We start from the raw sequence: 24,594 nt of genomic DNA, 5'->3' as shown, positions 1-24,594 counted from the left end.
GCTCAGAGCAGGCTGGTAAAACACTTTTGTTTTTCCAATGTTAGGGGTCAGTCCCAGGCCCTGGTATGCTTGAGAGAAGCAGTTAAGGGCTGTTTGCCTCCTCCATATCTGCAAAGACACCACAGTGGGCCTACTGAAGTTCCACAATTGAGGTCAAAGTAATTTGCCTCGGAGGTGGGAGAGATTGAAAAGGTTCTGGTCCATCCTGTACTCAGTGCTGATGCCACATGGCAGACGATCATGGATGAGCATCTTGATGACCGATGGAAAGGTGGAAAACAAAATTGGTGGGATCACGCAGCCCTGCTTGGCACCAGTTCGAATGGCAAGGAGCTCTGTAGCAGAGTCACTGCATAGGATGGAGGCAGTCATCTGGTCATGAAGGAGTCTTAGGATGGTGATAAATTTCCCTTGGCAGCCAAACTTCTATACAGGAGCTTTTGGTAGTGCTTCTTCCAGGGATTTTTGATGAACTCATCTTAGAGGAGTATACTGCCATCTTCAGATCTAAATGGGGTGAGTCCACAAGAGCTTGGTCCATACATTGCCTTGATTGCACTGAAAAAGATCCACGTCATGATTGTCAACAAATTGTTGGATTTCATTCGCCTTTTCTTTTCTTTTCCCACCATTTGTTTTTGATTCTCAGGTCTTCCTCTGGGCTTCAGCTTTAAAACATTGAAAAGTTCCCTGCTTTTGACTGCACATAAGATGGTTTTACCAGTTACAGAAAACTTTTCTCTTCCAATTGAGAAGGGCTTTGATATCAGTATTGTTTTTGTCAAACCAGTCCTGATGGTGTTGGGTGATAAAGCCAGTTGTTTCCATGCAAGCCTCATGGATGGTCTTCTTTAGAGTTTGCCAAACTTCTTCAAAACAAGTATCATCATTTTAAATCCTAAAATTGGTGAGTTTCTTGCTGATACAGTAAAAGCTCCGGTAACTGGCACCTTACAAGTCAGTATGCTCTGTTAATCGGCATGCTCTGTTAACTGGTATGCTGGCTTGTAAGGTAAAGTGAAACGCAAAATGTCCACTGTGGTACTTCCAGTTTCTCTGAGCCCCCCATGGCCCGGGGCAAAGCAGCCTGTGCTGCCGAGCCCCCAGGATCTGGGGGCATAACAGGCTGCGTGGGGCCCTCAGGAGGGCCAGTGATGCCACAGGAGGAGCAGCGACGCTCAATTAACCGGCATATTTTGTTATCCGGCATCCCCCTTTCCAGGTCTTTATGCTATGTTGTGTTAGACTGCTCTTTGTCTGATACCTCACCTTTGACCTTATTGCACAGGTTACCTTACCAGGAGTACAAGACCCCAGACAATGGGTCAGCAGCATTTTTGGGCAGACTGCCAAAAACACCTGCAACCTTGACTTGTAAGATGTTGGTGTGCCAGGAGCAGACAGTGCCAATGAGTGAATTCAATCCTTTTTATGGCAGCACAGTCTTGACCCCTTCTCTCCCACCTGCTCTGAGGCACACGTGCTAAGCAAAATGCTTTAGCTTGCCACACTCTGGCACCCGTGCCAGGGGTTGCCTACCCCTGTTCCAGACTGTGTTGCTCTTAGGGTCATTGGTACACAGAAGCCTCTCCACCCCGTCAAAATGGCAGTCCGTGGAAAGGGGTCCTTTTAACACATACTAACTGTCCTGAGAGGGCAGATGGGCTAAAACTTAGGTAAATACAACTTAACTGGTAACATTCCCTTTCTGTAGTGTGAATGCAAGCTGGCATCAGTTGACTAGTGCTGTGTCTTGCAGTGCCTTGCCAGAATTCCTCCATGTGCCCATAAAGATCAGATTCACCCAAAGAACCTTGTCTGCCATAAAGAGCAGACAAATTCTTTCACAATTCACTGGGAAAGAATTAATAGAAAAACTCACTGAAGTGATAAGAGCCACAGGATAAGCTCCCAAAAATCTTAGCACCAGAAAAGAATGCCAGTGTGGACCCAGCAGTTTGAGGATTATTTTGCAGTCTGGCTGCTTTTGCGAGAGCTAGACTAACTTGACAGAAATAACTTTGGGGTAGATAACTCTAGTTAAATGTGCAGTGGAGATGCATCCTTAAATAAGAGCTGCTCTGAAAATTTGGCTACACAGATATAATCCTGTAGCCCTTGCTTGATCCTTACCTGAACAAGTAGTGTGGGTTTTAGAATTTTGACTGATTTTTGCATAATTAGCACTTTAGAGATTGAATTTACTTGAGTGAAAAAGACAATCTAGATTTAATTATTATCAGTTAGATTTATAATTACTTAGTAAGGACCCCAGCCTCAGGTGAGCCTGTACAGAGGAAAGGCTTGGGTCCAGACACTGGTATTCTTTCCTGCTTGGGGCAGGAAGTATACTCTAGTACCTTCTCAAGTCCTTAGGTTACATCACCATTTTTTAGTCTGAAGACAGTTTCAGGGACAGCCTTGGATTAAAACATCTGAAATCAAGCACCAGACACGGCTTTTAAAACTTTTTTGAAGGCATTTTAGTGGCAACATTTTGGTGAAGATACATTGGTATATTGGGACAGATTTCCTAACAGAAACAGCTACAGCTGCTAGTGCAGTGTACTGCAGTTTGCCTTATCTACATGATGACTTAACAGAGAATAATTGAACCCTGCTGTCAGCCCAAATAGAGAGCTCTTCTTAGCTTTGAGGTTCAAGTACAGGCAGCCCTCAACTTCTGGTGTTTCGACTTACAGTGATTCGCACTTGCAGCGCTCCGCCATCTACATCCACATTATTACTTACGGCACTGGATCCTCACACTTATGGCATGACGGCAACTCAGGCAGCACACAAACGTACATACGTCACCCAGTCAGTCTGATTCCTGATGTGCTTCGGCGCGTAAGTTTCTTGTATTCTTTGGATTCTTAGTGCATGTTAAACTTTGTTTATATATTCAGTCCTTAAAAATGGCTGATAAAAGGAAAAGACAGTGCTCTAGTGATGGTGATGGATGCTGTACCCAGCCACTTGGCACAGGCTCATGGGGCTGGAACTGTTGCCTGGGGGCACAGGGCTCCTGGCTCTGACCCCAGGTGGGGCGGGATGGGCCATGGGAATCGCTCCTGGGGCTGGTGTGTCCCACCTGCACTCCAGCAGCTCCGGTGTTTATGGTCATTTCTATAAAAAGTTGGGCATCAGGCCCTCGGTCAGGAACATAACCCCCTATTATAACATTGTTTCTATGGGAAAATCAGATTCGACTTACAGCCTTTTCCAGGAACGTAACCTGTCATAAGTGCGAGGACTGCCTGTATATGGCTTAATGTCACACATTCAGCCTGGCACCTGTTCTGTTCTGCTCCATCCTCTTCACTTAGGGCAAAATGGCTGGAAGGGCACTGCAAAAATGCTGTAGGTAGTCCTATCTTATGAATGTTGCATGCTTTTTGCAAGGCATGAAGAAGCACGTGGAAGTAGATGTTAGACTTGGAGAGGAATACCAAGATGATAGCCCCGTAAAAGGCAAAAGTTGGCTTATCCCAATGGCTCTCAATCTTTTTAGACTCAAGGCACCTCTCAGAAAACATCAGCTCTTAGTTTTCACTCAAATTTTGACTACTGTACAGGCTAATAATAGAGCAATTCTGCCATTTCAAATAACAGACCACAAAAGGCCAGAATGTTTTTATCACTGTGGATTCCTATTTGACATTTCTGGGTTTATCTTCTGAATTGTGTTTGCACATATAACAGTGCTAACATTGTGCCGCGGTACCCATATTGAGAATCACTGAGAATCATATGTACACGCCTGAGACACATTCAGACAAACCAGCTTGCTTATTTGACACTTAATGGCAGATTTGTCCTCAATAACCTATGTGGTTGTGTTCTCAAAACATAGAGCATGGGGCAGGGGAGGAATTTTACTAGCTTTCCTCAGATATAGCATAGCTTCATAGTAGTTCGGGTCGGAAGGGACTTGAGCAGATCATCAAGTCTGACACCCTGCCATGGTCAGGAAAAGATGCTGGGGTCAAACAACCCCAGCTACGTGTCTATGTAGCCTCCTTTTGAAGACCCCCAGGGTAGGAGTGAGCACCACTTCCCTTGGAAGTTGGTTCCAGATCCTAGCTGCCCTGTGAAGTAGCGCCTCCTGGTATCTAGCCTGAATCTACTCTCGGTCAACTTATGGCCGTTATTCCTTGTTACTCCCGGTAGTGCTCGGGGGAACAGGGACTCTCCCACTGCCTGCTGGTCCCCCTTGGCCAGTTTATAGACGGTCACCAGATCCCCTCTCAGCCTTCTCTTGTGGAGGCTGAACAGGTTCAGGCCCCATAGCCTCCCTTCGTAGGGCCTGCCCTGCTGCCCCCTGACCACGTGAGTGGCCCTCCTCTGGACCCCCTTCATCCTGGCCACATCCCTCCTGAAGTGCGGTGCCCAGAACTGGATGCAATACTCCACCTGCGGCCTGACCAATGTCACATAGAGGGGGATGATCACCTCCTTGGACCTGCTTGTGATGCATCTCTGGATGCATGACAAGGTGCGATTAGCTTTCCTGACCATGTCCCCACACTGTTGGCCCATAGATTTGTATGTTAGGGTCGGAAGGGACCTCAATAGATCATCGAGTCTGACCCCCTGCATAGGTAGGAAAGTGTGCTGGGTTCAGATGACCCCAGCTAGATGCCTATCTAACCTCCTCTTGAAGACCCCCAGGGTAGGGGAGAGCACTACCTCCCTTGGCAGCCCATTCCAGATTTTGGCCACTCTAACTGTGAAGACGTTCTTCCTAATGTCCAGTCTAAATCTGCTCTCTGCTAGTTTATGGCCATGATTTCTTGTGACCCCCAGGGGTGCCTTGGTGAGTAGAGCCTCACCAATTCCTTTCTGTGCCCCCATGATGAATTTATAGGCAGCAACAAGGTTGCCTTTCAACCTTCTCTTGTGGAGGCTGAAGAGGTCCAGGTGCCCTAGTCTCTCCTCCTAGAGCTTGGCCTGCAAGCCCTTAACCATATGAGTGGCCCTTCTCTGGACCCTCTCCAGCATGTAAGACTTCTATTTAGTCAGGATCTTAGTTAAATAAGAAGGTTTTAAAGATAGGCTTAACCATGATTTTGTAATTTTCTTGTACTGCATTTCATTAAAGTCTCTGTGCCCATGTGGGAAATATCAGCTATCAAGGCCTTAGTATTTCCCTTGTTCTTCAGCATATACAGAATTCTGACCACAGGGCAGAACTAAGCTTGAAATGTCAGAGGAATATTTCTCCCTCAGCAGATTACTGGTTCAGATTGATCCAAAACTCCAGTTTCTGAGAACTTGTATGGACTCACTCTAGCCTCTCGCTGGGTGTCCCCTGACCCTTTGTGCAAGGCATTAGAAGAAAATTTTTCTAAGCACCTCTACTGCAGAGGGAGGTGAAAGGAATGTATAGGCACTCATACTCATGGTCCTCAGGTCCTCTCCCTAAGGCTCACATGACCTATTGCAGTAAGTTACCAGTAGCAGTCTGAGCAAAAGTGAATACAAGGCAGATGGATCCAGAACAGCTTTTTATTAGAAAACAAAGTTCTGAAGACAAAACCTAAGAAGCAGTCTGTTGTCATCTTCAATCCTTGCAGTGCTCCCAGCATTAAGGAGAAAGGGGGAGGGGGGTAGAAACAAAGGGACCCTCTGGTTTGTTCAGAGTCCTGGCAGCAGGGAGTTTTGGGAACTTCTGCTGCAAGAATTAGAGTCGAGGGGCTCCGTAATCATCTGGCATCCTTTCAATATTATACCTGGAAGTGACGAAAGAGAACTTGTGAGTGTGGAATGGCTTGCACAGAAAGCAGCCTCCAAGGTAACTGCCCTATCACATTCCTCTTTGTAAGTAATGATTGCAGTAAGCAGCCAAAACAGATGTACCTGGCAGCAAGCCACCAGGTGGCATTCTGACTTTACTATCATTTGGGATTTGAGCTTGAAGCCCGATAGCAGCAAGGAGATATGGGGAGATCACCACCAGTGATCCAGTATTACCATTTACTGGACGTGGACACCTCAGAGAATTAGTCATCCCCAGATAAGGAAATATTTTTCCTACCAAGCTCTTACTAAAGAAATAACATTAATGCTTTCAGCTCAATGACAGAACATATGGCAAGCAGAGAACTTCAGAAAGCTGTTTTATTAGCTGTTCAATTTGGATTCAAAGGCTCTAAAGGATGAGGACAAGGAATATTTAGTGTAAGAAGTAATCAAAGCTACATATCAATTAGCGGGCAGTTGGGGCTCCATTGATTTACCTCAACCAGACTCATGGGTGCAGTTACATTATTCTCCTCCCTCATCTTAACCAGATTTCCCATCTCCTGACTCTCACCCTCAACTATGGTAAGCACAAACACCTTCTCTCCTCTACTGCTCCCTCTCATCCCACCTAAAGTATCTTCCCTTCTCTGCCTATGCCTTGATTTCTCCCCATTTTACTTACCTATAAAAAGTTTCACATAGTTGTAATGAAAGATACAACCCCAAAAGCTGTATTTCATGCTGAAGGTGGTATATATACCTCGTATATTGAAGGTAGCTTGCAAAGGCCATTTCAGAGCCTAGATTAAAAAGCCATCATAACAAGCTAGAAAGGCTTCAACTGCTGAGTTTTTCCAATTTCAAATTATGTTACATCAGGTTACAGCTCCCATAATGTTTAAAGCCATTTCCAGTTGAACAAGTAGACTCAAATGGTACCACACAGATTTGAAAAAATTTACAACCAAGTGGTTTGTAATAAAAATGACTTTACAAACTTATTCTTTTTGGTGCTGCTGTTATAATAGCCAACAGCCCTTTCTTCACAAAGGCAGATATGCCCTTATGCAACCACACCTGCTATTAGGGACTATACAATAACACACACTAGAAAAAACAATATAAGATAGACCAAATGTGCATGGAAGCAAACTGCTAACAGAGCAACTCTGTCAGTTAGCATGGTTGCCTGTTAAAAAGGTGTCTCACCTATGATTGGAAATGTACATAATAGGGACTCCTGGGATCTTTCGGATTCTCCGCTTGAGATCTCGGTCTACGGTGGCCACAATGTAACACTTGTGCTGCAAAACAAAAAAAAAAGAAGTAAATCAGAGTAGCCACCAGTTATTTGTCCAACAAGGAAAAGGTCAAGCAAATGCCTTTATTCACTTATAACATGAGAGACCAGGTAGAAACAGATATAACTTCAAATTGGTGATTCTGTAGCAATACAAACATAGCAGACCCTGTTTCATTCAGCGTTAAAATCAGAGCAGTTTAACTAATTTGTTTGCTGAAGGGTAGGCTTGGCAGAATTCAAATTTGATTTATCTTTAAATAATTTTGAGGGATAATATTAATGTTTATTTTAAAACACTTATTTAGATTTTTATCTATTTAAATTTTCAGGACTGTTCAGTTTAACCACCTGCTGTGACAAACGTAACTACTGTAGGACTGCTGCCAGCTGAGTGGTAGCGCTGCCATCGGTTCTGGCTGTGCTCACTGGTAGCTCCCTCATCTGCTTTGCTACTCTCTCTTCCTTTGTTCCCAGTCTGCTGAGGTTTCTAGGAGTTACAGTCCAAACTAGTCAGCATGGTTCTACAGGACTGCTCCCCCTGTTGTCACACACTCCATCAGCCATCATTTTTCTTAAGTCCCCTTTCTATAAATTCTGATTATTCACTATGGAAATATGTCTGGTTAGCAAGTGTGAGGTAAACTTGATGTTTATCAAAGTTTACCAATAAAAATCAAATCCTGCCAAGCCTACTAAAGGGTCATGCAGAGGAAACAGTTACAGTCTAACAGCTGATCTGCCCTATCAAGCAGGAGGCGTGAAGCTGTTTTTAATCAAAGTATCACTACATTAACTGCAGTCTTCTGCTCGTTGTCTCATCTAGGTGACGTACAAAGGTTACCCAGCCTTATCAATGACTGGAGGACTCAGGAAACAACTATCCACTTTACCTATTTCTTGGAATAGTACTGCACAACAAGGTGCATTATGGGGATGTTATAGCTTCCTCCAAATAAATTAACATTAGTATTGCAACTACAGTGACCCTGACCAGATAGTGCCATTTCTTTGCGTTCAATTTTATAGCTCATTCATGCCCACAGGATTTCAGCAACTCTTAGTAAGCTTTCATGCCAGAAAAGCAAAAAATGACCCCTAGGAATGGGAGGTACCTGAGTGACCCTCTGCACCAAGCAGTCATCTGCATAGGTTCCTTTGTGCATGCAAGGCAGGCGCTCAAATCGTGGGTCCTTGGCTATCCTGGGGAATAATAAAAGGCAGCATTAGGGACAGCATCCAGGCAACCTGATCAGAGCAACATTTTCAGACAACAAGGCAAGGATGATGAATCCACCTCTTTCTGGGCAGCGGCCAAACCTCAAGACCATGACCCAGAACAGCAGGTGAACCCACCACTTCAGCCAATCTGAAACGAACAGGATGAATCAGGGAACAAACTGGGCTAACATATTCCACCTGCTTGTTACGTTTTATTACAGGGGTTGGCAACCTGTGGCTTACAGGCTGGATCTGGCCCATGGAGTCATTTCATCAGGCCTGTGGACATGGGGCTTTGACAGCATTTGGTGGGGGGAACAAGCAGCAGCTCCAGGCACTTTCCCCTTGCCACTTTGGGGAGAATTGGAAACTGCCGACCTTCTTCCTTTGTTGCTGGGGGCCAAGCTGCTGCTGCCAGTAGCAACAGCAATTGGGTCCTAGCACCTGCCCACCTCTGACCTGAACTGGATCACTCCAACCAATGGTTGCCAAATGCTGCTTTATTACAGTACCACACAGGAGTCTCAGTGAGGATCAGGGCCCCACAGTGCCAGGCTTTAGTCAAACAGAAAAGAACGTAAGAAACATGTGCTTTGGTGCAAAATCCATATCTTCTTCTAGAACTTTGAGATAAAGTACTTAGAGCTCTGTACCATACAACAGGTCAATATAGAAAGTGAAAAACATCACTTGCGATTAATGTTCCAGAGATGAACTAGTTCCCTAATTTGGAATGATGCCTTACAGATCATGGTGTTGCAGGCCACTACCCTGGCTCTAGAATAGTTTCACATTTTTAAGAGTCTGACGAGACTGAGATGAAGCTTATGTGAGAAGCTCCTGAAATCTTGGGCCAATCTTTTTGGAAAGAGACAACCCTCCCCCCCCTTTGTACACAGGCTTTTCCTCTGCTTATTCTCAGACTAGAGGGACTTTTGATCTTGGAAATGTTGTTAGAACTGAAAGCAGGAAAACAAATATGTGGCACGTAACAAGATCAGGAGATTGCTTTTAACAGGGTTCACTTATGCCATTTCTTTTTTTCCAAAACATGCCCTAAAAACGAAACTTTGTGCTGGCAGGTGCCTTTCATATGGCAAGAAGAACGCAAGGTAGTTACAAGACCTGGAACAATATGAAAATTCGGTGCTCTATGGGCATGGAGAGGCTCCTTTTTTCCCCATAGCTGTGCTAAGGCAGAATGCTCTAGGAACATACTACTTGTAGACATTTTTCAGTGATCTTGCAAGCAAATGCAATAAATGTTCAAAAGGCTGAAGATAAATTTTAAGAAAATAGACTAGAATATGCAAGAAAAAAAATACATTAAAGTATTTATTGTAATAATGATAAAACACAGAAAGTTACAGTTGGCACGTTTTAACTGGTGCAAGCTCAGGGCCGGACAGACTTTGTTCGAGTCTGTGAGGACCCCAATATTAAAAGGACCCACAAAGGTTTCAGAGCTCATAGTGGGAGAACACAATGCAACCTATGGAACTGCTACTGAGGACCTTGCAGGACTTTAAAAAACAAGCTCTCTCTCGTGTGAGATTCCTTAATACCCACTCCCCCTCCCTCCAATAGCCTACCTGCTTCTGTCCTATTTTCCTCTGGCTCGATCTAAGTGCCAGCTGCAGAAGTCTTGCTACAAACATCACCAACTGGATCAAAGAATTAAATCTTAAGGTATGGTTTGCCACATTGGTAAAGGTTTTATCGTTGTCTCCAACTTCTGTATGGTCTTGACCAGTAGAATTCTCCAGTATAATAGACAACTTGCCATATCCAGACTGCTGACTCTTAGCAAGTGGATAGATATTCACTTTTGATTCTGGAAATGCAGCCACATGTCTTCAATGGCCCAGGCCAGAAGCTGGGAGGTGCTAGAGCAGTGGTTTCCAACCTTTTTAAGTACCAGATCATTTTTTAATTCAAGTCCAACCCAGGATGTACTGGATGCCAGCACCCCCAACCCTGCCCAGCAGGTCCGGCCCCTGCAGTGAGGGAGGGAGGGGGGCAGGGGCAAGGGTGAGTGGGAGGATTGGAGGCCAGGCGGCTCACCCAGGCACGTGGGGGGGATGACAGACAGGTAAGGTTCTGAATGGCAGCCAGCATGGCTTTGTTGCAGGCAGGTCTCGCCTTACCAACCTCATCTCCTTCTGTGACCAGGTAACTTGCCACCTGGACATGAGAGAGCAGGTTGACATTGTATACCTTGACTTCCAAAAGGCTTTTGATCTAGTATCCCATGATGTCCTCGCGAGAAAATTAGAGGATTGTGGGCTTAACTCTGAGACAATCAGGTGGGTAAGAAACTGGCTGCAAGATAGAACCCAGAGAGTCATAGTGAATGGATCTGCGTCATCCTGATAAGAAGTGGACAACGATGTCCTGCAGTGGTCAGTGCTTGGTCCAGTACTTTTCAACATCTTTATTAATGATTTAGAAGGGGGGGGGGGTGTATGAAGAGCTCACTGGCCAAGTTCACAGACAACACCAAGTTATGGGGAAGCATGGTCACACTTGAAGATAGGCTACAGATACAGGCAGACCTAGACAGGCTAGCAAGTTGGGCAGATCGGAATCTGATTAAGTTCAACATTGAGAAATGTAAAGTGCTCCACCTCAGGACAAGCAGCCACCAACACAACTAGAGGCTTGGCGGCACCAAACTGACTAGCACTATGAGTGAAAAGGACTTTGGGGTAAAAATAGACCACAGTACGAATATAAGCCGGCAGTGCAATGCTGTAGCCAGTAAGGCAAATAGCATTCTGGCATGCATCAATTGATTCACCTCCAGCAAAACCAAAGAAGCGATTCTTCTGTTCTACTCAGCACTGGTGAGACCGCAGCTGGAGTACTGCGTCCAGTTCTGGGCACCACACTTTAATGAGGACGTGGACAAGTTTGAGAGAGGCCAAAGAAGCGCCACCTGTATGGATCAGTCTTACATTGCAAGCTATACAAGGAAAGGCTGAGGGATCTTGGACTCTTCAGTTCGAAAAGAAGGCTGAGGGGGGACCTGGTAGCAGCTTACTGCTACACTAGGGGAGTACATCAAGGGCTCAGTGAACAACTGTTCACCAGGGCGCTCGAGGGGAAAACCAGGAGTAATGGCCACAAGGTCCTGGAAGATCGATTCAGGCTCAATATTAGGAAAAACTTTGTCACAAGTCAGGGTGTCCAGACTGGAATAAGTTCCCTCCAGACTACCCTGGAAATCTTCAAGAGGATACTAGAGAGTCACCTGACCCCCAGTTATCTTTCCTACTTGGTGCAGGGGGCTGGACCCAATGATCTTCTGAGGTTCCTTACAGCCTTACAATCTATGAATCTAAGTGCTTTGTTGTTACTGTATTCATTACATAAGCTACCCACTATAATACATACTATGCCAGCCCCATATGTGCATGGGGTGGAGCCAGCTGTCACTGCACCTCAACCCCTGCTGCAGCTGGCCTGGAAGCGGCCTGATGCCATGTGCATCCTACCAATGGGCTGAGCCTCGCCCCCTGCCTGTCGAGCGGCGAGACACATGGCATCAGGAAAGGCTCCTTCTTTGGGACAAAACGGACTGGGATTATCTGCTCACCCAGAGGCACGTTGGGGGTGCTCCCACCACTGGGTACACCCTGGCAGTGGCCCTGGGGGCCCGTGCTCCCCCCACCTGTGCTCGAGGCACAAAAAGCAGCCCACAGCAGCAGCTACCTCTGCCCCTGGAGCCTCCGCTGGGGTGTGCCCAGTGGTGGAGAACCCCCACCCCCACACCCCTTGAACGAGCAGCTCTTTTGAGACCTGGATGGGCTGCGGTCTGACCCCACGTGAGTCGCATAGCTGGGCTGAGCTGCACCCACCTGGCGGTGGGACACGGGTAGCATCAGGCCCTGGCCCATCTGGGTCTGGGACTATCCGCTCGGCCAGGGGTGCGTTGGGGGCTCCCGCTGCTGGGCGCACCCTGGCAGAGGCCCTGGGAGCCTGTGCCCACAAGCACAGGTGGGGTGGAGCACAGGCCCCTCCACACAAGAATGCACCCAGCAGTGGAAGACCTCCCCATGCACTCCTGGACAAGCTGATAGTTCTAGATCTGGCCAAACTGGGGCCCTATGCTACATGCATCCTGCCACCAGGCAGGTAGGGCATGTGGCTCAACCCAGCGGCAGGATGTACATGGTGACACTCCCAGGCCAGCTGCAGTGGGGCTCGAGGCACAGCGGGCAGCGGTAGCTGCCACCACCCTGCACAGAGACAAGGGGCACATGTTCCCAGGGCCTCCGCCAGGGTGCACCCAGCAGTGGAACCCCTCCCCGCCCCCAGACAAGCCCCCTGGTCTCCAATCCTCCCAGCACCTGCCCAGACTAGGGTCCCACTCAACTTCCCCTGCTCTTGGCTGTGCCACACTCCATCTGTCCCTCACCATGGAGGCCTTGATCTGGCCCCTGCCCCTTCTCTCCCCAACAGACTGACCTGATGGGCAGGGGGGGGGAAGGAGAGGAGAGGGAAGGGCACATGTGTGTGCCCAGCCCAGGATTGACCGAGTAGCTCCACAATTGATTATTCTATCACAATCGACTGGTTGGCGACCACTGTGCTAGAGCATGCCCCCTTGCTTGGCTGGAGCAGAGCAGCTTGGGCTAGCCTGCCCACCCTACAAAGAGGGGGTGGTTTGTGGGAGAGGTGGAAAGCATCCTGGGATGCTGGGCAACTATGAGTTAATTTGAATCTGGAGGGGATCTGGGATAGAAGTTCAATAAACTGATTTACCTTAAATCAGTTAAATCTGATACTATATCCATCCTGCTTTATCTTAAACTAGTTTCAGTTTAAGATAAACTCAAAAACTTACAGTTGGCATGTTCTAACTTTTAAAAGCAGTTTATATGCACAGTCATTTTGAAAGCAGGTTATGTGCACTGAACTTCTGTTGTTTTACAAATTGAACCCGTTTCTGACTGCTTATACTGGTTTGCGTATAATTTTTGTCCCTAGCCTTTGTGAATCTCTCTCACAATGTGTCCTTCCAAACTAATTCTTGCTATGATGCTACTGAGTTTTGGCTTGGATCTGCATCATGCATTTTTTTTTTTTTTTTTTTTTTTTTTTTTTTTTTTTTTTTAAATACAAGCTTACTTAAATTGTGCAGGAACTGACAGGTTCAGAAGACAAGCTCTGACAGAGCATTCCACCCCAGCCGAATCTAACCTCTGCTTTAGAGACAAGAATCTTCTATTTCCCCAATGCATAGTTAAAATGCATGTTGAATGGATGCCTTTGTGTACTGTAGTGTTTTATATTTAACACTGTTTAAACAAGTCAGTGAGGTGTGTGGAGTAGCTAAATGGAAAGGAAAAGGACTGAAGAACAGAGACTAGAGGCCTGTATTACTACACTCACAGGCAGAGCTACATCAGCTATGGAGGTGGAAAGATCACACCTGCTGGCCAATGGAGCTCTGTCAGCAAAACCCCTGGAGTGGCAGCAGGTCTCTCAGCAGAGTTTTTTACCATTTGGTGCCTTGTGTAGCATTTAGAAGCAGGAGAACTCCTTTTAACAGAATATCCGCATCCACATCAGGGGATCCAGTTGCTTAAATGCTACCATGACAGCTAAAGCAGCAGCAGCCCCCATAGCAGACAAGGGCTGTTCAACTTTCAGGCACCTGGAGCCCACATGCAACGTGGGCCACAGATCCATTCCCTTCAGTCTGCCCTCCCCACCCCGCACATGCAGCCCAGCATCCTACCCCACCCTGGACCTCCCATTGGCAGTCTGCCCTGCAGCACAGGCAGCCCAGCTCCAGCGCCACTGCCACACACACACAGCACCCGCACCCCCAGCTGTGCATATTATACAAGCAATCTACCTGCAGCATGGACAGCCTGGCTCCTTCTACTCATGGACAGCATGGGCAGCTTGACCCTCTCCTGCTGTGCCACCCCAGTCCCAGGAGCAGGGATAGGAATCAGAACCTGAAGGAGGGAGGGGGAGCCTGGAGACTACGGCTACTGCAGCTGCAAGAGCAAGCGGCAGCTAGGCAAGAGCCCACAAGCCACACGATACCCCCTCATGGGGTACCAGCTGGACAGTCCTGATACAGACCTAACCAGTAGGGCTGTGCAAAATTTTTCCAGGTGTTTTGTTACAAAGTGTTTTGATGTGTTTCAAACTCAAAACAGCAAAATTGAAATGAAACAAGAAGCTTCAAAACAGCTTCAAAACATTTTGAGTTTCAAAGCTGGGCTTACTTGGCTTCAGTGCCAGTCCCAGGCAGCAGAGGCAGCCTCCTGTTATCCAGCACACAGATCTGGAGGCCTGCACCCTCAGGAGGGCTGCAGGGCTGTACCAATCTGCGCACTGGATAACAGGAGGCTACTGCTGTTGCCTGGGGCCAGCAGCAGCAATCTTCCCTGGTGCTGGGTGCGGGCTGAGCCCAGCTTCAGTTCCAGGCGGCAGCGGCAGCCTCCTGTCATCTGGTGCGCAGATCCAAGGACCTGCACCCCCAGGAGTTGTCTGGTACAGCCCCGCAGCCCTCCCAGGGGTGCAGCCCCCAGATCTGCACGCGGGATGAGAGGAGGCTGCCACTGCCGGCAAGTGTCACGAGTTTTGCTTTGAACAGTTTGAGGTGCAGTTTCCTAGAAACCTCTAAACCTATCTCCTTGAAACTTGGCAGGCTTCATGCCCTCAGAAGGGGCTACTATCCCTGAAATTTTCATCCAAATGAGGCAAGCAATGACAAAGTTTTAGGCATTTTCACGATTCCCCATTATAGCCTACGGGCAAAACGTCAAAATGTGTTGAAACAGCCAAACAGTTTCGACAAAATGAAACGGAACAATGCTTCGAAACAAAATGAAATGAAATGATGAAACAAAACACTGTCCTCCTTTGAAATGGCAAAATGGAAGTTGAAACGAAACGGTGCTGTTTCGCACAGCCTACTAACCAGTCTGGCATCCTGTACCCACCTTAGTGCAACACGGTACTTCTGTCCCAGCTTCTCAATTTCAGCCATTACACAGTCTGTGATACAAGGGATACCTGAATGAACAGAATATGAATGTTAATTATCTGTGTTTGCAACAACAGTGTACTAGGTCCTTACAGTATATAAATAAAGTGATGATGGGTTCTAGAGAATGCGAGATAGTTCGTACTAGTTATTAATAGGGACCTACTGAATTTGCAACAGAAGTGGGGTGCGCGGCAGCTCCTTTAATCTTGCAGGTCCCCTAGGCCCCCCCCCAACAGCTACTCTTCACTCCTTACTTGCTCTCGATAGGCAGGGAAGCGAAAACCATGATTTTAAATATGGTGCTGTTTTTGCCTCCCCGCCAGTCAGCAGGAAACAAAAGAGCTTGGCCAATCAGCAGTGGGAGGCAAAAATGGTACCATATTTAAAACTGTGGTTTTCACCTTCCTGCCAATTAGGAGCGAGCCACAAATGGTGGGGCCCCTCTCCTGATCAACAGTGGGGGACCCTGAAAGATTAAAGGAGCCGCTACACACCCCACTTCCACTGTGAATTCAGTAGGTCCCTACCTATTAAGCAGACCATTATTCTGACTTGCTTACAGTGGAATCCAACATATAAAAAAAAAAAAAAAAAAAAATCATGAAAATTGGGAAGTAACGAAATACAAACAAGCTAAACAGTAATTTGTGCAGCTCTCACTAAACCTTTCTGATCTTCTGGATATATTTTGAATTTAAAATTTTTGTTTTTGATCTGATCTTTTGTCATTATGAGATAACAACCTTGAATGATTATTTTTAACCTGCAGGGAAGCTGGGAGTGAATATGGATCCCAGACTCACTGATCAACACTCAAGTTCCCTTGAGCCCTGTACTCTGCTGGCAGGATAGGTTCTTTTAATGGCATTTTGTTACCTTATACCAGGGGTTTTCAACCTTTTTTAATAAGCGTACCCCCACCGGCCAGATGCAGAGCAGCAGCAGTACAGGGTGGTGGGTGGCATGTGTGGCCTGAAGGGGGGCGCCACTGCCCTTGCCCTCCCCCACAACATCCAGCCCTGCTCCTGGGAGACAGTGGCATGGGGTGGTGGTGGCAGCACTCCATCCCTGCCCACCCACTCATGCATACCCCCTAGGGCCTTCCCAAGTACCCCCGGGGGTACACGTACCCCCAGTTGACAATCCTTGCTTTACGCTAGCGCTATGAAGCCTAAAAAGTGGCCGTGCTGCATTCCATGGCCCCTCATTGTAAGAACAGCCTTGAGCACACGACAATATTATTTCTTCCAGGAGAAGTTGCAAACAGACACTCACATTTGGCATACAGACAGTCCATCATTGACTGCACCAGGTCCAGCTTGGCTTTAATGGAGAAATTGATGAAGTTGGTATCAACCAGGATGTGATAAGGAGGACCTAACTGTGTGTTATACTGGAAGAATAAACAAGAGGGGTATTGTGGCCTGTCAGGAAAAGAGAGAAACCAGATCAGTTACTCCCAACTGATTCTACTTATGAACAGATATGCCAAGAAATATGCACAGCCAGGTAGTTTTGAGACTGTGGCTGGGAAGGATGGTGAGAATGACTGGACAGTCTCCTCTACCCCCTCCAGGAGTCTGTTCCCTCTCTTAATAATAGCATTTTTCCCATTATGCACATTAGGAAGTTTAGACCAGGTTCAACAAATTTCCAGAGTCCTCCCACTCCTCTTCTGTGGCCTACAGGAAAGATCTTTCTGAAGCCACCTGTGTTGGACTTTTCTCCATGGAAAGGCCAGGGATACTTTCATAAAAATCACAGAAAATTAAGGTTGGAAGGGACCTCAGGAGGTTGTCTAGTTCAACCCCCTGCTAAAACCAGGACCACCCCCCCACTAGATCATCCCAGCAAAGGCTTTGTCTAGCTAGGTCTTATAAAACTCCAAGGACAGAGATTCCACAACCTCTTTGGGTAACCTGTTGCAGTGCTTTACTGCCCTCCTAGTGAGAAAGTTTTTCCTAATATCTAACTTAAACTTCCCTTGCTGCAATTTGAGACCACTGCTCCTTATTCTGTCATCTGCCATCACTGAGAACAGCTTTGGAACTACCCTTCAGGTATTTGAAGATTGCTATTAAATCCTCTCTCTGTCTTCTCTCCTCTATACAAAATAAGCCCAGTTTCCTCAGCCTCTCCTTAGAAGTCATGTTCCCCAGCCCCCACACTATTTTCATTGCTGTCTACTGGACTCTCTCCAATTTGTCCACATCCTTTCTGTAGTGGGGGGCAGGTCCATCCCTAGGTGAGGAGCGTGAATCAGGGCATACAGGCCCCACCATGGCTGCCATGTACCGCTGATTTTGCCACCGCTCACCAACCTCCCCCCCTTCCCCCCCAGCTCTGGCAGCTTGCCACCCACCTTGTCCATCCCAGGGCCCCACACAGGCTGAGATGCCCTGGGCCCTGCACACCCCTAAGGACAGCTCTAGTGGGGGCCCAAAACTGGACACAGTATTCCAGATGTGGCCTCACAAGAGCTGAATAGAGGGGAAGAATAATCTCCCTTGATTTGCTGGCAACACACTTACCAACGCTGCTCAGTATGCCATTAGCTTTCTTTCCAACAAGGGTACACAGTTGGTTCATATTCAATTTATTGTCCACTGTAACCCCCAGATCCTTTTCTGCAGAGCTTCTGCCCACCCACTCAACCCCCACCTGTACTGGAGCATGGAATCCTTATTTGACTCCCTTGCTCCCTTGCATGTAAGGCAGCATATAGAATTTCTGGGGGTACTTACACCTCTCTCTCCTTGATTGCACTGGGATCATCCTTCTTTTTCACCTTGGGTTTTGCTTGATCTTTTTCTTTCCTAAATACAAACACACAAAATATGTCCAGAAAATACTTCTGAATGCATTTCAACCCGGAAGCAGACCAAGAACAGTGAAGAGAATAAGAAAAGTCTTCACAGTGTAAAGAATATTGGGGAAGCAGCAGCTGAGGGAGATGCTAGGGAGAAGGAGCTGGGAGACTGGAATGGATTTTTATTGAAAGGAATGAATACTGGATCTCAGGAAGTCTCCTTGACAGCAAAATGGATCAAACTGGAAAACAGATGTCTGACCCTAATAAGACATGAGCTTATTCCAGCCTGGAGTAGGGTTGGGGAGTCCTGAACACCCCTCACTCCTTTTTGCTGGGCTGGGTATGTCACTACATGCTCTCTCCCAGATACTCTCATCCCAGAAGTTCAGTCTAAATCCCAAACATTAGTATGAGAGAAGTGGGTTGTGAGAGACACCTGAGATAGAGAGGCTAGTGATGATCACAACCCATGCTAATATGGCAACCCTAGGAAAGAACAATGGCCACAGACTGCAATTCAGTTTCCCTGATCCCTACTGAATTGGCCAAGGGCTCCTTATCTCAGAGGAATGGGTGGGAACACAACAATCAGAACCTGAGCTGTATAAAACTCCTCCGCACAAAGGTAGAGGGGTGGAAGCCTGGAACTTGCCTCAAACCCTGAGGATAGGCTGTGAGGGCCCCAGGGGTAGTGAGTGAGCACATCTGTGTTGAATGGAGCTGCTCTTGGTAACATTTGCTAGTGTCCCAGTACCCCAGTGCCTAGTTCAGAGGAACTTGCTTTGGCTTCTATTGTTCACCTCTGAATAAGATGAAGGCCCCAGAGACCCCTGGGTGCAAGAGCAGCATCAGATTTGCTGTGCATCACAACAAGGGCTCTAAGTGGCCAGGACTGTTCCGAGGCAAAGCGCTAACCCGCTCCTTCACCAGCCTTTCACGTGGGACCAGCGCCGCAGGCAGGGCTGGCCCGCGCTGTGCGGCGCCTGCAGGGCCGTGGCTTGGCCGCGGGACAAGCGGCGCCGACCCGTGCCCTTTGCAGCCCGGGGCAGGGGGGAGCAGCCCACAGACCCCGGGCCCGGGAAGCCTTTCGAGAGGCGGGAGAAGGCGCGCGCGGCTTCCCGCGGGCCGCCCAGGATGTCTCAGGCGCTACAGCCCGCGCGGACACTCACAGGCGCTGGTCACGAAGGCTGATCATACGTTTCATGGTGGCGTATTTCCTCGCCTTCTTCTGCTTGCCCTGCGGAGGGACAGGCCATGAGCGAGAGGGTGAGGGTGAGGGGCCGGGTTCAGGTCCCCCCGCGCGCGCTCACCCGCCCGCACTCACCATCGTGTCCTCACCGCCAGTTCGTCGGGAACCGCCGCGTTCCTTCCTCTTCCGGTACTGCCTTCCTGCGCCTCCGCCCTGCCCCGCAGGCTCCGTCACTTCCGGGCTCCGGCACTGGGAAGCTGAAGCCCGCGCTGACTGCACGCACAAGAGACTCTAGACCCGGAACTGCCGCCGCGTGCCCCGGTATCGGCTCCTGCCCCGCCCCCCGTCCGCGCGAGCCTCGGGGCGGGGCCGGGCTGGGCCGTGCACACCTGCGGAGGGCGGGGCCGGTACCCGGTGCCCCAGGGCAGGGCAGGGCGCGGGAAATGCCCCGTGGCGGGGCCGGCCCTTGTGGGGCGGACCCGGTTGCCGCGCTGGCCCCGGGGCGTCCTTGTCGCGGTGGGGAGCGACTGGTGACGTGCGACCTGCCCTTGCCCACCGCCCCCTCGGGGCTGCAGCCGCCTGCATTAGGCCCCGGGGAGCAGGGCTGTGGGTAGCCCATGAGCTGCCTGGCAGGTCCCCAGTGAAGCTGCCCCGGCTGCCTTGAATCTGGGAGAGGAGAAGAGGGAGGGGAGTGGCCAGCTCTTTGGGTTCATTTGAGGGTCAGTGGGTGCTGTCCAGTGTGCTCTGCCCAGTGGCACGCCTTGGCAGACTTGTTATGAACGGTTGAGTTCCACTCCTGTCCTTGTTTTCATTATTATTTGTTCCAAGCAATCAGTTGTCAACTTTCCAGTAGCTTCCCTGTCTGAGGGAGGCCAATAAGTTACCTGGTGGGCCTGAGCCCCCTTAAGGTGACAAATAGGCCCTCCCCTGGTGTTTTTGTCTCCAGCCCAGGCCCATGTGACCTGGTGGTGGGACGCTTGCAGTTTCTGTTGGCAGAGCAGTGGGGTTATGCGAACTGAACAAAAGTGAAGCGAGAAAAGCACCTGAGAAGGAATCAGGGTGAAGGAAGAAGACTCCAAGTATCCAGGAGAATTGAACATTGGGCAGCTGCGCCCAAGTCCCTTAGCTTTGGGCACAGCCGGTTCATAGTTCTGTCGTTTCTGCCTGTTGCTTTAGCTGATTCATTTTGCGGTGTGGGGGGAGAGAGAGTCTCAGTCCCATTCCCCCTTCTTTCTCTTCTCTCCTTCCTCATCCCAAAATGGCAAGCAGAGGGAGACCCTCTTGCTTGGTTGACCCTTTTAGGTGGTTTGGGAATATGGGCTGTGCAGGGCCCTGGCTCCCACTGGTTCGGTTCCTGGCATAGCACTAAAGTGTTAATGTCATTCATCCTTCTTGTGAATGGCACTGTCCCTAGGCTCTGGAGGATGCCACCACTTCACTTGGACTTCTTGTAGGAAGTGGTGTCCTAATATTACACCCTTCCTTTTCTGGCCCTGGCGAAACATCCTTTTTCCATCCCTTGAGTGATATGAACCAGTTCGCCGGTTATTTCCTTTGTGTCCTGTGATGGGAATAAGTAGTCAGGACCTGTGGTTTGTCTTCTCCAAGCAGAATCTGCATTTGTTGTAAGCTTGGAGCTGCTGTTGTGTTTTAGATGTGACCTAGTTTTACTTCACTTGCTGAAGTGATCTGGACAAGCAGCAGCACCATCGGCTGAGTTACAGATTAACTCCTCCCCAAAGTCTTGTCCTCAACAGAACTGTAATTGAAGAGACCTGGTAAGGAAGAGAATCAAATGCTGCCAAGAGCATCAGGATTGGTAAAGGCACTTTTTAAGGTAGCGGGCTGATGTCAACATCAGGATAGTGTTAGCCAGATTCATTGTTGGATAAAAGGATCCAGTCTCTAGTGCTTTGCTTTGGTGAGATGGTGTGATTATGCTGGAGGGAAAATAAACAAGGATGGGGAGCTGCTCCCCTCTAGGCTGTAAGGAACAGTGAATGGTAGAGTGTTATTTTGGCTTTGAAAGTGAATTTGGTGTCCTTATAGTAAACAGAGGAGATTAACCTGAAAATTGCCATCTGTCTGTTCCTGTGGGAGAGGTGAAGACCTCAGCGGATACTGATATTGATACTGCCATTTCCATAGGGAATGGAAAGAACTGGGAGGATCTCTTAGATTTTTAGACTTGATCTCTTTCATATTTTCTTCTTTTTTGCCAAGCCTCCATTTCACTTGGCTCTTGTAAACAGAGAGAGCAGATTCCAGCCCTGAAGAGGGATTGACAACATTTTGTTGTACTGGTTTTCGCTACTGATATGGCTTGATATTAGAGCCAGCCTGGTACCCCTTGATTCCTCAGTCTTTTGGGGATATATTTTAAAGTTAGGGTACCTACGTGCAGTTGCACCAATATCTTTGTGCATTTGACTTACATGAGAAGCTAATGACCATTTTAACTTGAAGGATAATTATTTTTTCGTGCACATGGCATGACTGCCTGTGGATGTTAGTCTACATGCATAAACGTGTCCTGTGCTTCACAGGATGGAAGTGTTCTCTCACTTGTTTTAATGAAAGACTGTCTTGCAGAAGTGATTCCAAACCTATTTTTCCTTAATGCTGTGCTTAAATCTGCTTGAGGGCAGAAGAGGAAACTAATATAAATATAAATCCACCAATGCAGCAACAAATATTGAGATGAAAAAAAGCTGTTACTTTGGGGTCTCAATAAGTCTTTTTTGCACAATGGGCCTAACAGTGGCTCTGCAGCTGTAATCATGGCAATAAAAAAACTAAGCCAAATCATGCTTTACTGGAAGAAGTGGCGCATTACTTCGACCCAGCTCTGTAGCGGCTGTATAGATCAGGCACTTCCATGGGGCTTTTTGGCACTTTTATCTAACAGCTTATATTAGATAAAAGCACCAAAAAAGTCTCACTAAAGTGCCTGATCCAAACGGACATTGGGTGAGCTGGGTCCAACTAATGTGCCATATCTTCTGGGCATGTTACTGGGCTTAGTGCGGGAGCGCATTGAGTTTAAAGTAAAGTGCTGGGTTTTTTGTTGTTTTTTTTTGGGGGGGTGGGGGGTAAAGTCTGCAAGCAGCCCATGTTACCACACCGGCGTTGGATTCTATTCCCTTCAGAGCTGCAGTTGCATCAACACAGGGGTGTTGGACTTATGGTCTATGGCTGGATTTGGCCTGCAGAGCCATGTTATGTGGCTCATGGGGCTTGTAGAGGGACATGGGGGAAGCAGGGGTGGGACCTGTTGCTGAAATCTGGGGCACAGATCACCATTGGTGATGTATATAGGTGGTGGGGGGGATGAGCAATGGCTGCATGAACTCCCACAACTCTGTAGCCTGGATCTAGCCTGTGAGGAGTCCCCCCCAGTCTGGGTCTGGCTGAGGTGGGTGGCTGGGGTGAGGGGGGTGATAAGGGGAGGAAGTTTAACACATTTGCACTAATACACAGCTCTTGGAACTTTGTTATGTATATATACTCTGCTGCCTCCACAGTGGCTACACTAACAAACCCTGTTCTCACTGCTGGGTTTTAATTCCCTTTCAAGCCCTGAAATAACAGTGGTACAAACCTAGTTCCCAGTGTGGTGTCCTGCTTGCCATCCCAGTTATGCAGGTACTTCTCTTTGAGCCGGATGTGGTATATGTCTTCCGAATTCCACTTTTCTTTTTAGGGGGCCAGGGAACCCACTCTCGGTGCCCTTAGCTCAAACACAATTAGGCCTTTAGAGCAGGGGTCAAGAATGTTTTGTTAGCGGGCAGCTGCTTTAATGGTGCTTGTCTATGAACACAGGCCACTTCCAACCTGGCCTGTACCACCAGATCCAGAGTGACGGTTGCTGCTCCCCATGACAGTTCTACTGTCACTGCTTCTCCCTGCTGCACAGGCAAAACCTTTCACTGCTGCTGAAATGCCATCGAGCCCCTCAGCCCCATGGGCTGGATAAAATGGCTCTGCAGGCTGCAGATTGCTGATCTTTGCTTGAGAGTAACTTGGTATTTTCTCTGCCCATCAGTGAGGGACATCGAAAGATACGGTTTCTTTTACAGAAGCTTTAGTTAGCTTTGTTATCCTGCAGCTCTTAATTGCTTGCCAACATCATTAGTTTCTTTATCGTAAGTGAATAGAATTACATCCTGAGTACCAGTTAAGCAGGGCAGGATATTTACTTCTGTAAACTGTGGCTGTGAAAGCATTTTGGGACTAGTTCTACTATATATGCTGGCTGCAAATGTGGCAGCTCCTTCATTTCCACCATCCACCTGACTTGGCACCCTGCCTGCCATTTCACGCAGAGATAATGAAATGAAAACTTGCCGGGCTGATTGAGGGAGACGGCTGGTTGGACACATGGAATTGTGTCTGAAATTGTACAACCAAAAGCAAATGGCCCAGGATTGTATTGTCATCAAATGCCTGGGGGTTGAACAGTTTGATTCTTGCTGATTCTGGAGGTTATTAGTAACAAACTTGCCACGCGCATGATTAGAGGCCTTGTGAGGAGAGGCTGAGAGGCATGGGACTCTTCAGCCTGGAGAAGTGAAGGCTCAGGTGTGACTTGGTGGCAATCTATAAGTATATAAAGGGTGTTGCATTAGGAACTGGGAGAACATCTGTTCACCAGGGCACCCCAAGGGAAGACGAGGTTTAATGGTCACGAACTGCTGGAAGACCATTTTAGATTGGACATAAGAAAAAAATTCTTTACTGTCCGAGTTTCCAGAGCCTGGAATAGACTCCCCCTAGAAGTGGTACAAGCGCCTGCTCTGGATACCTTTAAGAAGCGCTTGGATGCTTATTTAGCTGGGATGATCTGACCCCAGCTGACTTCCTGCCCCTGGGGCAGAGGTCTGAACTCAATGATCTCACGAGGTCCCTTCCAGCCCTAATGTCTATAAAATCTATTAAACAAGCTGTAATTTTTGGTATGATTTGTTGGAGAAGGCAAGGAATTCTGGGGTGAGGTTTGGGGTAGCTTATGTAGATGAGACCAGAATGCCATTGCTGAACTAATGTTTTTCGCTGGTCTAAATAAACTGATTCTGTATGTGCTGGAAGGGTATTTCCCTTTAGATTTCTAAGCAGTTTGGAATCACTCAGTGATTTAAGGCCCTGTGGAAACTTTAAAGTTACTCAGGGGTGGAATGCACTCCTTTTTTTGAAAGGTGAAGCTACAAAGGTAGCAATTAGGCCTGGGGAGGTAAAGGCAGGAATGCAATACTGGGTTTGAAAACAGTTAATCCACTAGAATTTCTTTGCCAGAGAAACCGGAGCTAGTT

The 24,594-nt window shown here is 47.9% G+C and overlaps 2 protein-coding genes across 5 annotated transcripts in view; one reads left to right on the top strand and one right to left on the bottom strand.

Moving 5' to 3' along the window:
* Positions 1–5,497: 5,497 nt before the first annotated feature.
* FCF1 (FCF1 rRNA-processing protein) lies at positions 5,498–19,502 on the bottom strand. Its single transcript, XM_014611316.3, has 8 exons — positions 19,421–19,502; positions 19,266–19,333; positions 18,029–18,100; positions 16,560–16,708; positions 15,238–15,310; positions 8,164–8,251; positions 6,958–7,052; positions 5,498–5,735 (listed from the first exon to the last, which is right to left on the bottom strand). The coding sequence occupies exons 1-8, from the start codon at positions 19,421–19,423 to the stop codon at positions 5,687–5,689; spliced, it is 597 nt and encodes a 198-aa protein (XP_014466802.1). The 5' UTR covers positions 19,424–19,502; the 3' UTR covers positions 5,498–5,686.
* Positions 19,503–19,516: 14 nt separating this feature from the next.
* Positions 19,517–24,594, top strand: part of AREL1 (apoptosis resistant E3 ubiquitin protein ligase 1) — a 30,879-nt gene continuing 25,801 nt past the window's right edge. For all 4 annotated transcript variants that reach the window (XM_006268353.4, XM_019488692.2, XM_014611312.3 and 1 more), the window contains exon 1: positions 19,517–19,606. The gene's annotated coding sequence lies outside the window, so the exon portion shown is untranslated. The remainder of the gene's footprint in view (positions 19,607–24,594) is intronic.

This window comes from Alligator mississippiensis, chromosome 2 (assembly GCF_030867095.1).
Source record: "Alligator mississippiensis isolate rAllMis1 chromosome 2, rAllMis1, whole genome shotgun sequence".
NCBI lineage: Eukaryota > Metazoa > Chordata > Crocodylia > Alligatoridae > Alligator > Alligator mississippiensis.
This window is presented reverse-complemented; position numbering and strand designations above follow the sequence as displayed.

Bases quoted from the DNA above. Each gene is read 5' to 3' on its own strand.
- FCF1 (XM_014611316.3), bottom strand. The intron at 16,709-18,028 runs GTAAGTACCCCC...TTTTCCTGACAG, and splicing joins GCAATCAAGGAGAGAGAGGT to GCCACAATACCCCTCTTGTT. The intron at 7,053-8,163 runs GTACCTCCCATT...TTTGTTTTGCAG, and splicing joins TGGTGCAGAGGGTCACTCAG to CACAAGTGTTACATTGTGGC.